General features: G+C 42.8%; 1 protein-coding gene across 1 annotated transcript; it reads left to right on the top strand.

Annotated features, from left to right (window-relative positions):
* Positions 1-1,531: 1,531 nt before the first annotated feature.
* plgrkt (plasminogen receptor, C-terminal lysine transmembrane protein) lies at positions 1,532-11,627 on the top strand. The gene is made up of 5 exons (XM_035396782.1): positions 1,532-1,718; positions 3,388-3,472; positions 4,117-4,247; positions 5,756-5,865; positions 10,347-11,627. Exons 2-5 carry the CDS (start codon positions 3,392-3,394, stop codon positions 10,466-10,468), a joined length of 444 nt encoding a protein of 147 aa, XP_035252673.1. The 5' UTR covers positions 1,532-1,718; positions 3,388-3,391; the 3' UTR covers positions 10,469-11,627.
* Positions 11,628-12,883: the final 1,256 nt, after the last annotated feature.

Raw genomic sequence — 12,883 nt, 5'->3', positions numbered from 1 at the left:
CTGTGCCATTTCAAACTGGAGCCTCACCAAATGATGTAATGATTTGGCAGACGTAATTCACCACTGGCATATTGGCAAAGTACAACTGAGTGGACAGATCTCACATCAGTGTCAACCTGGACTCACAGTACTGTAAGGTTAACCTGGTCAGGCTCATAGTGCTGTAAGGTTAACTTGGTCAGGCTCATTATACTGAAAGATGAAGCTACAGGAAAGGGTACGCTGACTTGCAGACTCATAGGGATACATTGCTGTAGCTAGTGTCTCTGGACATTTCTTAGATTTTTGGGCCTTTTTTTTCATACACAGGCATGCACAGATAAAGGCCTTTTATGTACAGGTACCGACAAGGGGCATGCTGGTGGATTAACTGGTGGACTAACTGCTAAATGATTAGGCTTTTCTCAAAATCTATTCTTCGCAAACTTAAGTGAAGACATACGCAGACTCACCCGGAAAAGTATTTTAAAAGACGATACAGCAGACCGGCAGTAACATAACTCAGCAGCTGGAACTTGGCTTTTATTAATGTTTAAAGAACTGTAGGTCAGTAAACTTTTTGTGTGTGAAAATGTGTTTTTAATGGCCAAATTGGGGACTCTTTAAGCACAATCCCATAGTTTGAGTCCCAGGAGTAATGAACTATCAGTCATCCTTTTACAATGCTGTATGAAACACCAGTTTTGGTATGTAGCAAAATATTATCCCTCATTAAATAATGGTATGTACACGTCCTGTCTTGAACAACCATGTAACAATTTCTCTTTTTTTAAAACTAAATTTTAGGCTTAAAGCTTTTCTCTAAAATGGATGGGCGCTCATTTTTTTCATACATTCTTCCTGTTGCCAGGCTTCAGTTCCCTCAGAACATATTCAGTTTGATTCATGATGTTCCAGCATAAATGTGAGCAGCAACTATTGAACAAACAAACAAACAAATTCGACAATAATGGCTACTACTGAGAATAGCAAAAATAACAGCAAAAAATATCACTAAAAATGTTCCCTGAATTTTTCTGAAAAAATGGGCCAAACGCCTAAAATCTAAGCATAGGCCTACTGCCGTAAAAAAAAGTAGCAAAAGAATGTCTTGTGAATTGTTGTTTGCATAATATTTGACTGGTTATGTATGATTTTGACACTGTATCAGTCCGATTATAGCTGGTATATTACCCGGTCCTGGCCCTTTAATTTCCCTAGTACATTAGTTTCACTTTCTAAACTTTGAGAAGACATCTACGCTTGCCTGCTCTAGATAGGCTAGTCTGCCCGTTTGACCTGCGTTGAACTACACAGGGTCCTAGTTCTGTTACTGAAGCTTCATGCAGTTAATAAGAAGCTCTCTCGAAAAAAAAAAAAAAAAAAAAAAAAAATCGCTTAACATTAAAACGGCTTCGAAATAAACGGCTTTAAATATTCTTTGAAATTACTTTAAATTATTTTACTTACGGCCAGACTGAAATTATTGGCCTTTGCGGTGACGTTTCCAAAACTCTGTCGCGGACCAATGACAGGCGGAGACGGAAGCGTCACTTGGGCGGCACCACCGAACTGTAGTTCATTGGGTGGCATGGAGTACAAGCGCTGGCATGCTTTTCACCGCTTGACCTGCTGAACTTGACAGCGTCTCGTTTCACTCTATGATCTCACTCTATAGATTTTTCTTCACTTTATTCCTTGGTAATCAATTCCGTTGAGATAGCTTCAGAAATCAAAAGGTAGGATTGCACTAGCGCATCTAGCTGGCTAGCCTTTCCACTTCGTTCTACCGTTTGAAATAAGTTAGCTAGCTAGCTACCCCTTGTTAAGGGTCTATAAAACGTTATCGCACAATAACTTACATGTTTGCTAATGCTAACTGGTTCTTTGACGAATCGCAATCGTACTAACCCGTTTACTGGATGTACCCGCAAGTTTGCACGTTTCATTGTAGCCATATTATACCAAGGCAACATCATAGCTAACTGGTTAACAAGCTACCTTATAAACTGGAGAACGAGTTTGCATGACCATTTAATAGCCAGCTTGCTCAGACCAGTCATTTACAGAGTAATATATCATTTTAAAGTACCAAGCTAAACCGAGGCTTGCGCCATTTAGCATTGGTTTGTTTGCATACTAACAACATGAAATGTAATGCAACAGTGCCACAGCTGCCAGTCTGGTCTGAGGTTGAGTGAACTACGTCAATACAATACGGTCGTGTGTGTGGCCACTATTTTTTACAGTCTCTGGTGGCCACAGACTTGTACACACGACCCGACACCTACATTTAACAAGAAGACCAGACACACCGGAGTGATTTTAATAAAACATCGTGTACGTTATTCTAAACAATGGCAGCAGTGAGTTACAGACAAGGACAGCTGCCTAATAATAGTATGATTTTGAAATAGTAGATATTGGCATCTTTACAGACTGCGTGAAAGAGGTCGCAATACCCAGATTTAATGTAAATCTAAAACATAGTCTTGTATATAACAGCCCCCCCCCCCAGCCATTTCGTAATCCGATGCTAAAAACACCCTCACGAAAATTCCGTACAAGTATGAACAGTAGACTAGTCACTGCGTAGTTTTGGAGGGCTCACTGATTTTAATACTACATACTTTTAAAACTACACAGTTTTTATACCAGCTGCTGTTGACCCGTGTTCCTCAACATTTTGTTTTTTGAAAACTCAGAATATATGTATTCAAATTTCCGAATTCCCATTGAGTTATTGTCTGTAACTTGATCTTCCTGATTATCTAGAGGTTCTACGTTGTGAGATTGCTTCGTCTGTCTTCTGTGTGTATGTATATGTCTGCTGATAGTTAATCACCGAGACAGGTTAATCATCATAATCATCTTTTTAATCGGTAAAGGAACTTTTGAGGCAAACCGCATTTTGTTTGTGTTCTTCTCACGACCTTGAAATTTCCGTAGTTCTGCAGACTGTATACATACTTTTCTCTGTGATGGAATGCTTAACTCTGTACTCAAAAAGCAAACCAGCTGCAATTGACAGGAGACCACCTTTCGAAGTGTTGTACTGTACATATCGCCGTGACGCTTTAATAGGCGCACAGTATGAAATCCATTTTACGGAGAATAATTTCTCGGTTATAGAATACTACATAGACAGTAAAGCACTGTGATCCATTTAGAGCCGCATTGCCTGGACACAAGAGATCTGCACCCTTTGAAAACGAAGGGTACTGTTGTCCTGAGGCACTGTTCTGTCCTGCGTGTGGCCCAGTTCCTTCATATACTGTTTATAAGATTATTATGCTGTGTATTACATCATACTTGTCATAACAAATTGCATATTACTGTGGTTTTGTAATTAATAAGCCACACTGATATTCATATACTGATGTGTTTGTGTTTTAAATTTACCTTCAGCACAATGGGGTTCCTTATGTCTAAGTCCATGGATCAGAGCCTGAAGAAGCAACAGGAATTCATGGTCCTCAACTCACGACTCCAGGTTAGATTTGTCTCTTTTTTGTCGGGAATTTTCAGAAAAAGTGTTTAAACCTTTGTGAAAGATCATCAACAGCCAACTGAAAGACTCATATTCCAGCATATTGCCTTCATCAGAGAAAAGTGCTCTTATGTCATGGATCATACGGCTACTTAACTCAAAGGGGTTGCCACAGACATGCAAGCTAATTAGCGCGGAACTGTAATTACTGTGGTCCGCATGCTGTATGCTGCTTTCCTTAATTCTGTTTTCTGAGCCAGTCCTGTTTGAAGCTTAATAGTTTATGACTGAAACAGAACTCTTTATCTGACTGTGACTGTCCTCTGTTCACCAGAACATACAATAAAATAACAGCAAAGATCAACAATACAGAGATGAGCGTAAAGGACGTGAAGCATGCTATAGCACTTCTGAAACTTCAGTCCTGGAAAGCTACAGTTTTTGATGTGATTTTTCAGGTTCAGCACTGAAGTAATTAATATAAGTTGCTAATTGGCTACAGAGTCCGCACACTTGGTTTCCAGTGCTTAAGTTTGCTGCTTGCTCGGAGGAAAACTACAAAACCCAGCAGTTATTAGTTTGCACTTGTGTGGATCCTCTTTCCGTTGTCCTGCATTTTGAAGTCATTCACTCTGTTGGGTACTCAGTTGGAGCGCCAGATTCAGATGCAGAACCAGATGAGGGAGCGGCAGATGGCTATGCAGATCGCATGGTCCAGGGAGTTCCTCAACTACTACGGTGCATTCTTCAGTCTGGCAACCCTGGGACTCACTGCTGGGTAGGAATGGTGCATCATTCAGTCTGGCAACCCTGGGGCTCACTGCAGGGTAGAGTCGATCTAGACACAGGCCTGAGTTGTCAGACCCCACATGGTTCTGTTACAATGAGCAGGTCAAACGTATGGTACTGTGAGCCTGACCATATTGACTCCGTTGTAAAATAATTAACCTTCTAGAGATTTGCTTTACTGGTAAACAAACGGCCAGTTACTCCTGAGGAATCATATTTCTGTGTTGGTGAGGCTTCAGTCAAGACCAAAAATTCTCTGCAGATGTGTCAGTAAACCCACGTACAAGGGTTGGCCGATATACAGCGACAATAATTATCGAATGCAGTTACGGTTGTCGCCACCATGTGGTGTATTGCCTTTCTTTTCGCCTTTTCCTCTTTAATTACGCCTGATGCGGTTGTAAACAACCAGGTTTCAGTGGCTGTGTGAAACGCCTCCAGAAAAAAGACCATCAACACTGTTATGTATTGGGTGTCCATAAGCCACCCAATCAGCAGCAAGACCTTGCAGCTATGCATATGATTGATAAAAACATATTGTATGATCACGTGGAAGCTCTATGACCTTGCTGCTGATTGGCTGTCTTATCAATACCCAATAGATAAGTCATTAAATTGTTTTTCTGGAAGAATTTCATGCGGTCTCTGAAACGTGGTTGTATGCTACTGCATCAGGTATAAAAGAAACGTAATGTGCCATACGGTGGCAAAGACTGTTATTGCATTCGATCAGTATCATTGTGGGTATATCGCCCAGCCCTACCAGATACATACTATGCAACTCTGTGCTGGATAAAACTTTCTTTCTCAAACCAATCAGATTGCAGAATTTCTGGTGTGAAACTAATCCGATTAAACTGCTACTTCCCTTTCTGGATGCTTGGGAATTTCCAGTTTTCTGCAATCTGATTGATTCTGCTGAGATTTATCCTGCAATCTGTTGGTGTAGGTCATTGGTTGAGATGGCCTCCAATTGAAACTCTTCCTATGCAGGTCTGTGATTTGTCTGAAGTAACTTACCATTGGTTTATTTTGCAAAGCACATGCCCTGAACTTGTGATGGGACTTATCACACATCTAAATGTCTGCCTGGTCAGGCTCATACCACTATTAGGTTATAAGCAACTCGGTCAGGCTCATAGCACTGTAAGGTTGTGAGCAACTTGATCAGGCTCATAGCACTGTAAGGTTATAAGCAACTTGGTCAGGCTCATAGCACTGTAAGGTTATGAGCAACTCGGTCAGTCTCATAGCACTGTAAGATTATGAGCCTGACAAGTGAGGCTAGTAATTATCATAACTCTTGATATTTCCAAAAACATTTAACCCAAATATATATCCAGTAGTGTGCAAATGTATTTAATTAATTTTATATAATGAAGATTCTGTATTTCATTTGTACTTTAAGTCTTCTCTGAAAAAGTAGTTATGTAATTTTACTGTATTTATTTTGGTGCAGACACATACATATAAACGGTATGCATGTTTTATTCTCAGAGCTCTGAAGAGAAAGAGGCCAGGGCTCTTGGCTCCAGTGGTTCCCCTCAGCTTTATCCTGGCCTACCAGATAGACCTGGCGTACGGGACGCTAATGCAGCGCATGAAAGGTAAATCTGCATACATGCAGCTAGCGCATCAGAGGTAAATATACACTGCATACATGCAGCTACTGCATGAGAGGTAGATCAACGCTGCATTGGGTGAATCTACACTGCATACATGCGGCTACTGCATCGGGTGAATCTACTCTGCATACATGCAGCTTCTGCATCAGGTGGATCTACCCTGCATACATGCAGCTACTGCATCAGGTGCATCTACCCTGTATACCTGCAGCTACTGCATCAGGTGAATCTACCCTGCATACATGCAGCTAGCGCATAGAGAGGTAAATCTACCCTGCATAGATGCAGCTTCTGCATCAGGTGAATCTACCCTGCATACATGCAGCTTCTGCATCAGGTGAATCTACTCTGCATACATGCAGCTTCTGCATCAGGTGAATCTACTCTGCATACATGCAGCTTCTGCATCAGGTGGATCTACCCTGCATACATGCAGCTACTGCATCAGGTGCATCTACCCTGTATACCTGCAGCTACTGCATCAGGTGAATCTACCCTGCATACATGCAGCTAGCGCATAGAGAGGTAAATCTACCCTGCATAGATGCAGCTTCTGCATCAGGTGAATCTACCCTGCATACATGCAGCTTCTGCATCAGGTGAATCTACCCTGCATACATGCAGCTACTGCATCGGGTAAATCTACACTGCATACATGCAGCTACTGCATCGGGTGAATCTACACTGCATACATGCAGCTACTGCATCGGGTGAATCTACACTGCATACATGCAGCTTCTGCATCGGGTGAATCTACCCTGCATACATGCAGCTACTGCATCGGGTGAATCTACACTGCATACATGCAGCTACTGCATCGGGTGAATCTACACTGCATACATGCAGCTACTGCATCGGGTGAATCTACACTGCATACATGCAGCTACTGCATCGGGTGAATCTACACTGCATACATGCAGCTACTGCATCGGGTGAATCTACACTGCATACATGCAGCTACTGCATCGGGTAAATCTGCACTGCATACATGCAGCTAGTGCATCAGGTAGATCTACACTGCATACATGCAGCTACTGCATCGGGTAAATCTACACTGCATACATTCAGCTACTGCATCAGGTGAATCTACACTGCATACATGCAGCTACTGCATCAGGTAAATCTACACTGCATACATGCAGCTACTGCATCGGGTGAATCTACACTGCATACATGCAGCTACTGTATCGGGTGAATCTACACTGCATACATGCAGCTACTGCATCGGGTGAATCTACACTGCATACATGCAGCTACTGCATCGGGTGACTCTACACTGCATACATGCAGCTTGCGCATAAGGCTTTAAGGCTGCGGTTGCATTTTCCAGGAAGCGACTTTTGATCACGGTGCTCGCCTCCAGAATCCCGTCCTCGGGACTGATTGACGGAGTCTGCTCTCGCTGAACTCAGACTCCGTTAAACGACACCCGAATCGGGGGACGCAGCCGCGCGTCGAAAGATTGATTCGCGACACATCGGCCTACAGCAATTGATTTACGGAAATCTACTTAAATGACCATTCCCGATATTTGAATAAGCGCAATGCCGTGCCCTAAATTAGCGATTAGGGGTCGAGCGTCATTACTCTTGCGCCGCCAGAAGATTTTCGCTGAATTAAAGTGTAGGGCTTGGCAGCAAGTCAGACAGGACAACGTAATGAGCATCAGTTTCTGTTGCCTGTTATGCTCTGCGTGTTTTACAGTCCGAAAACGTGCCCTCTTACCAGCGAGGTAATTGAGTGTTGCTTTTGTTTTGGATGGCACCCAAACAGCATACCTTTGGTGCGCTGCCACCTCGCTGTTAGGCCAGTTGTGAGATGGTTTTATTGAGACTGAGCAATCAAACACTACTAGGAATATTGATTTAGTTTATGACGTGGAATCCAAAAACCATATTTTAAAAAATAAATAAATCTGGCATTAATAGGCATTAATCAGCAGAGTCTTATGAAATATGTCTTTTCCGGAATCCAGAAACGATCAGTGCCGTTGGGTAATGTTCATACTGTCAGTACTGAACACAAGTGGTATTGCATGCTAAAACAACTGATCCTTCATTAAAAAGTATATTTTATTTGATTTAATTTAGTAATTATTATCTAGGATGACAATTATCATTTGCCAAATTCATTAATAGCAATCTAAAGACAAATTAAACAAGCTAAAATGACAAAAGATCTATATCAAAGAGAGATCTTCAAACTACTGCATGTCTGTCCCAAGCTATCCCACAACGCACCAGCATATACAGCCAGAGAATAAGGCAAACTGGGGCCCAGATATCGATTCTGCACAAAACGCCAATATAAAGATGTGACCAGCCCTCAGCAGTCATAGGCACCTCACCCTGTCGGGACTGGGGAGGTTGATCTTGATTGGGTGATGATGGGGGGTGGGTCATTTATGGCGAGGACTAGCTCACTTAAAACCTGACAATTACTGTTAGTTAAAGTGAACTTATATTTGAAGCGGAGCTAAGCGAACCAGCATAATATCAAAATGCTGGTTGCTTTTAATCAAGACCAATCAAGACCCAATTAGGAGGTAATTCAGATTTTCAATTTGAATATGACTTTCAGAACCAAAATGAACGTCACGGGTTGGGCATTAAAGCTTTAAATTCAAAGCCGGTACTGATCCTGTGCTGTGATGTGGCAGTGCTGGACCCCTGGTGCTCTGAATAGCTTTGAACCCCGGTGGTTCTTCAGAGAGGTAATAAAACCTTCCAGGAGAGGAGACAACAAGAACACCTTAGATTTGTGCATAGATAAGGGAGCAACTTTTTAATTCTTGTGTTTTTCTTTGGGGGGGGGGGGGGGGGAAGGAGAAGGAGAAAGAAACCGACAACAGCCTTACCGTCAGGTCAACCAGAGCAAGCTACTTTGTAAGAGTAGACCAGACTCACAAACAGTTTTTTCCCCCCAGGCCATCAGGCTTCTCAACCAGCAACATTAATCTCAGGGATCACATTGATCACATGACCTCCTATGTATGCTCCTTCACTTCCTATATACGTTCAATGTACATTATCACAATCTTATGCACATATTCATCAGCACTCCTGCACTTTATATGTTTGATATTTAAATATTTAATACTCCTATTCTCGCTGTCCATATCCCCCATCTGTACAGGCTGGTTTCTGCTGCTAATGTTTAATATTATGTTTAATATTATGTATATTTGAGATATTTTTTGATATTTTTGCTCTTGCTTCTATGTAGTTGCTGCCTGCCATGTCATAAGAATTTATTTGCTCAGTATGACCTTGTGTTATACTGTGCACTTGACAAATAAAAACACTTTGACTTTGACTTTGAAGAGTGTCACATAACAACGACTACATACAAATGACCTGCATCAGCCAGTAACAAGCTGTTCCTCTCTTTCCCATGCCGTAACCTTGGTAACCGATAAGAGCCTCATCCCGATGAGGCCTTTGAAGCCCTCCGGCCTAGAACTTTCCGAGTCTCGTCTCCTTGGGCGGGGCCACAAAGACACACAGCCATCCCGCCACGTCTCGTTAACCTGCGGGAGTGTGATTTGTTCACCGCGCGCGGTGTAGCTGATCTGCGAGCCGGGTCAGTGGAAAACGGCTCGGCTCCTGGCTCCTCAGATCCAAAATGGAGGACTCGCGGCACTGCCGAAAGCGAAAGCTGTCACGCGTCGCGTTTCTCGTCACCTCTTAATCACGACCGTTTGGCCTAGATCAGAATGAGATTTCCTTGGGTCACAAATGACTCACACATCGAGTGCATCTGCTCCCGCTGCTGTTTTTATTCGTTCGGGGAATGTGAGGTTTTGATGGATAACTGGTAAGCCCCGGTCTGGCCTCCTTGCCCTGCTGCTTCGAAAGGCGGAGACAAAATTGGATGTTTTCAATGAACGATTAATAATTTAAAAAGTTTAATTTTCTGCTATAATGAAATATAAATATTTCAGTTTGAGCTTTTTGTGGACATATTCCTCATTTTTTACTGAAATATAAAAATTATAAAAGTTAGATTTATCATGTTCTCGTGAAAAGGGAAAGTAAAACAAAGTCTCAACTTCAGGTGCAGCTGGAGTTTTTGCTTCAGGGTTTAAGCTAAATGTTGAACTTGGTGTTCATCCTAAATGTTGAGTTAAGGTTCCTTCTAAATACCGAATTGGGAATTCAAATATTGAACCTGGAGATTATCCTGGAGGTTATCCTTATTTTTCAGTAGAGTAATTTTGAGTTGCGGTTTATGCTTATTGAATGTGAAATCCTGAACTTGGGGTTCATTCCAAATGTCGAACCCATGCTAAATGTTCAGTTTTCTGATGATGCTTAATACTGAACATTAGATTCATGCTAAATGTTGAATTTGGTGTTCATTCTACATGAACATTGACATGTTCACGCTAATGTTAAATTTGGGGGATAATGTTGAAGCTGTGGTTTATGATAAATGTTGAACCCGCGTATGTGCTGTTCCAGGGGAGGCAGAGGCCATCATGGTATCGGAACACGAGCGCTTGGATCTACCTCACGGGGCGCCCACGTTCGAGAGCATCGAGAAGGCCCGGCGAACCCAAGCGCACCTTTTCTTCGAGAAGTGACCCTCCACAAGTCTCCACTCTCCCACTGCCCAAAGGGGAATCATCTACAACTCACACACAGATGCAAACACCTGATTATTAACGCTTATGATATGGCAATATCTGGCTATGACAGCTACTCAAAGTATTCAACACACACACTCACGCACACACAGAGGCACACACACACACACAAATCAAATCAGCTTTGTGCCTGGGGGATGGGCAGGGGATTGTGCAGTTACCGAGATTGAACACTAGGGGGCGAAGAGGGTCGGGAAGAAACCATCAAGATGCGTCTCAGTAGGAGAGCTGATCTCGGATCAGGTTTCCCTGTCCTTATCCAAACCTTATCCATCATGAGCTAAAATGCTAAACTGATCCTAGTTCAGCGCTCCTAACCTGAGATCCTTTATGAATATGGAGCTCAAATTCCTTCCCTCGTGAATTACCGACGTGAGGGAATTGAGGAATAAAAATGAGTGCCACTTTTTTTCCTCAAACTTGCATCCAAAGAATTTAAATTGGTATTGGGTATTTATGTCAAAAATCAATATCTATGTTTTTGTCATATTTCTTGTTGTTGGTGGGGTGGGTTGGGGAGGGAAGTATTAAGCAGAGAAACTGAAATAGTCACTTGGCAAGTTGGTCATAGACCCATGAAGCACTGTAGCATTTTTTTTGCTTGATACTAAGCTGGTTGCACTAGTATTTATTTAGTTTTTGTCCATCTGTGTTGACGTGTGAAGTTCCAGGGATGTTGCTTTCCCCTGATCGATCGATCGATCGGGAAATGGTGACTTTCGGATCCTGGACAGTGCCGGGCTGGTACGGTTCGGTTTTACTGTTTGACGTTCTGTCCCACTTTGAGCTAGCAAGGAGTGCGGAGAAGCTCGAGGTGTGTGTGCTTACGACTCGCTCAAATCCTCTGTCTGGTCAACGCACTCAGGGTCTGGAAAGCAGCATTTCTTCGCATGGTCAGGAAAAACCGCGTCCCTGCATACAAACCCACGCCTGCAGACTGTAACTCTATCTGTGTCTGGGTCGTGAACCCAGAAACCGCTGGTTTTTTGCCTGGGACTGGGCGAGACCCAGGGGTGTAAGGATGAGACTTTGAGGGAAGGGGTCTGAAACCCTAGTCCTGGAGAGCCGCAGGTTGGTTTCTGGTTTTTCCCCCCCCCCCCCACCCCCCCCCCCCCCCCCCCCCCCCCCCTAAAATTTCAGACCCAAGAAAACAGGCGAGTTCACTGCGAAGCCAACTGCTTCACCTAAGTGCTGAGTAATGGCAGAAACCAGCAAACCCTGTGGGTTTCCAGGAACAAGCGGTTTGAGTATGTTTGTTTATGGATACAGGTGATGTGCTGTCATGTGATTCAGTGTACCCAAGTTAGACTTTGATTAAATGATGGCAGAGTTGCACAGAACGGTGTTGTAGCTGCCGTAGAACTTTTTTTTTTCCCCTCCCTGTTCTGTAATCTCTCACAGGAAAGTGATCTTGCGTGAACATGAAAAATTGAGGCACCTTTATGCACTAATGTAAATAAGTTGGGAGCACAAACTAAAGTTGACTTGGAAAGTGCCGACTCAGCCAGCGTACTTAAATAAAATGAAAGAAAATTGCACACTTTGTTATACATGTCTCTACGAGACATATGTCAAGCACTTAAATTACTTTCTCTTTAGATTCGGAAGAAAAAAAAAAAAACTTATGTGCAATTCCTGGAAATTTTCAGGAAAGCACGTTAATACTACAAAAAATAATTTGAATTAATATTATAGATATTTAGAAACGGATATTGCTTTTCAAATATTTTTTTAAATAGCCAGTAATGTGCAGGAATTTAGAAATGATATTACGTACAGTGCACCATATGTGGAGGAACATCACTGTTCATCCCCTTTGCCATTTGCTGCCACTTTGACTATTTAGAATCATCTGTGCATGCTCGGTTACTCCTCTGCGAATTGAGCAGTCTGCCATAAACGTGAATATGAAATAAACAAAATATTTTATAAGCCAGTTTTCCTGTATTTTAATATTTAAAGCAAGTGTACACATTTCTGTTTCTCTTGTCCCAAAAATCACCTATTTCATCCTGATGTCTTACATATGCAGTACCTGGGGTGGCACGGTGGTGCCATGGGTAGCACCTCACAGCAAGAAGGTCCCGGGTTCGAATCTCGACCTGGGCCTTTCTGTGTGGAGTTTGCATGTTCTCCCCGTGCATGACTTCCTCCCACCGTCCAAAATCATGCAGGTAGGCTAACTGGAGAGTCTCAATCGCCCCTAGGTATGAGTGTGTGAGTGAATGGTGTGTGTGCCCTGCAACGGACTGGCGGACTGTCCAGGGTGTATTCCTGCCTCTCACCCAATGCATGCTGGGATAGGCTCCAGCATCTCCCGCGTCCCTGGCCAGGAATAAGCGGGTATAGATG

This window comes from Anguilla anguilla, chromosome 16 (genome assembly GCF_013347855.1).
Source record: "Anguilla anguilla isolate fAngAng1 chromosome 16, fAngAng1.pri, whole genome shotgun sequence".
Lineage (NCBI taxonomy): Eukaryota > Metazoa > Chordata > Actinopteri > Anguilliformes > Anguillidae > Anguilla > Anguilla anguilla.
The sequence above is the reverse complement of the archived record's forward strand: the minus strand, read 5'-3'. Positions and strand labels throughout refer to the sequence as shown.

Coding starts and splice junctions, on each gene's coding strand:
- plgrkt (XM_035396782.1), top strand. CDS start 3,392: ATGGGGTTCCTTATGTCTAAGTCCATGGATCAGAGCCTGAAGAAGCAA. Junction 3,473..4,116: donor TCCTCAACTCACGACTCCAG/GTTAGATTTGTC, acceptor TTGGGTACTCAG/TTGGAGCGCCAGATTCAGAT. Junction 4,248..5,755: donor ACCCTGGGACTCACTGCTGG/GTAGGAATGGTG, acceptor TTTTATTCTCAG/AGCTCTGAAGAGAAAGAGGC.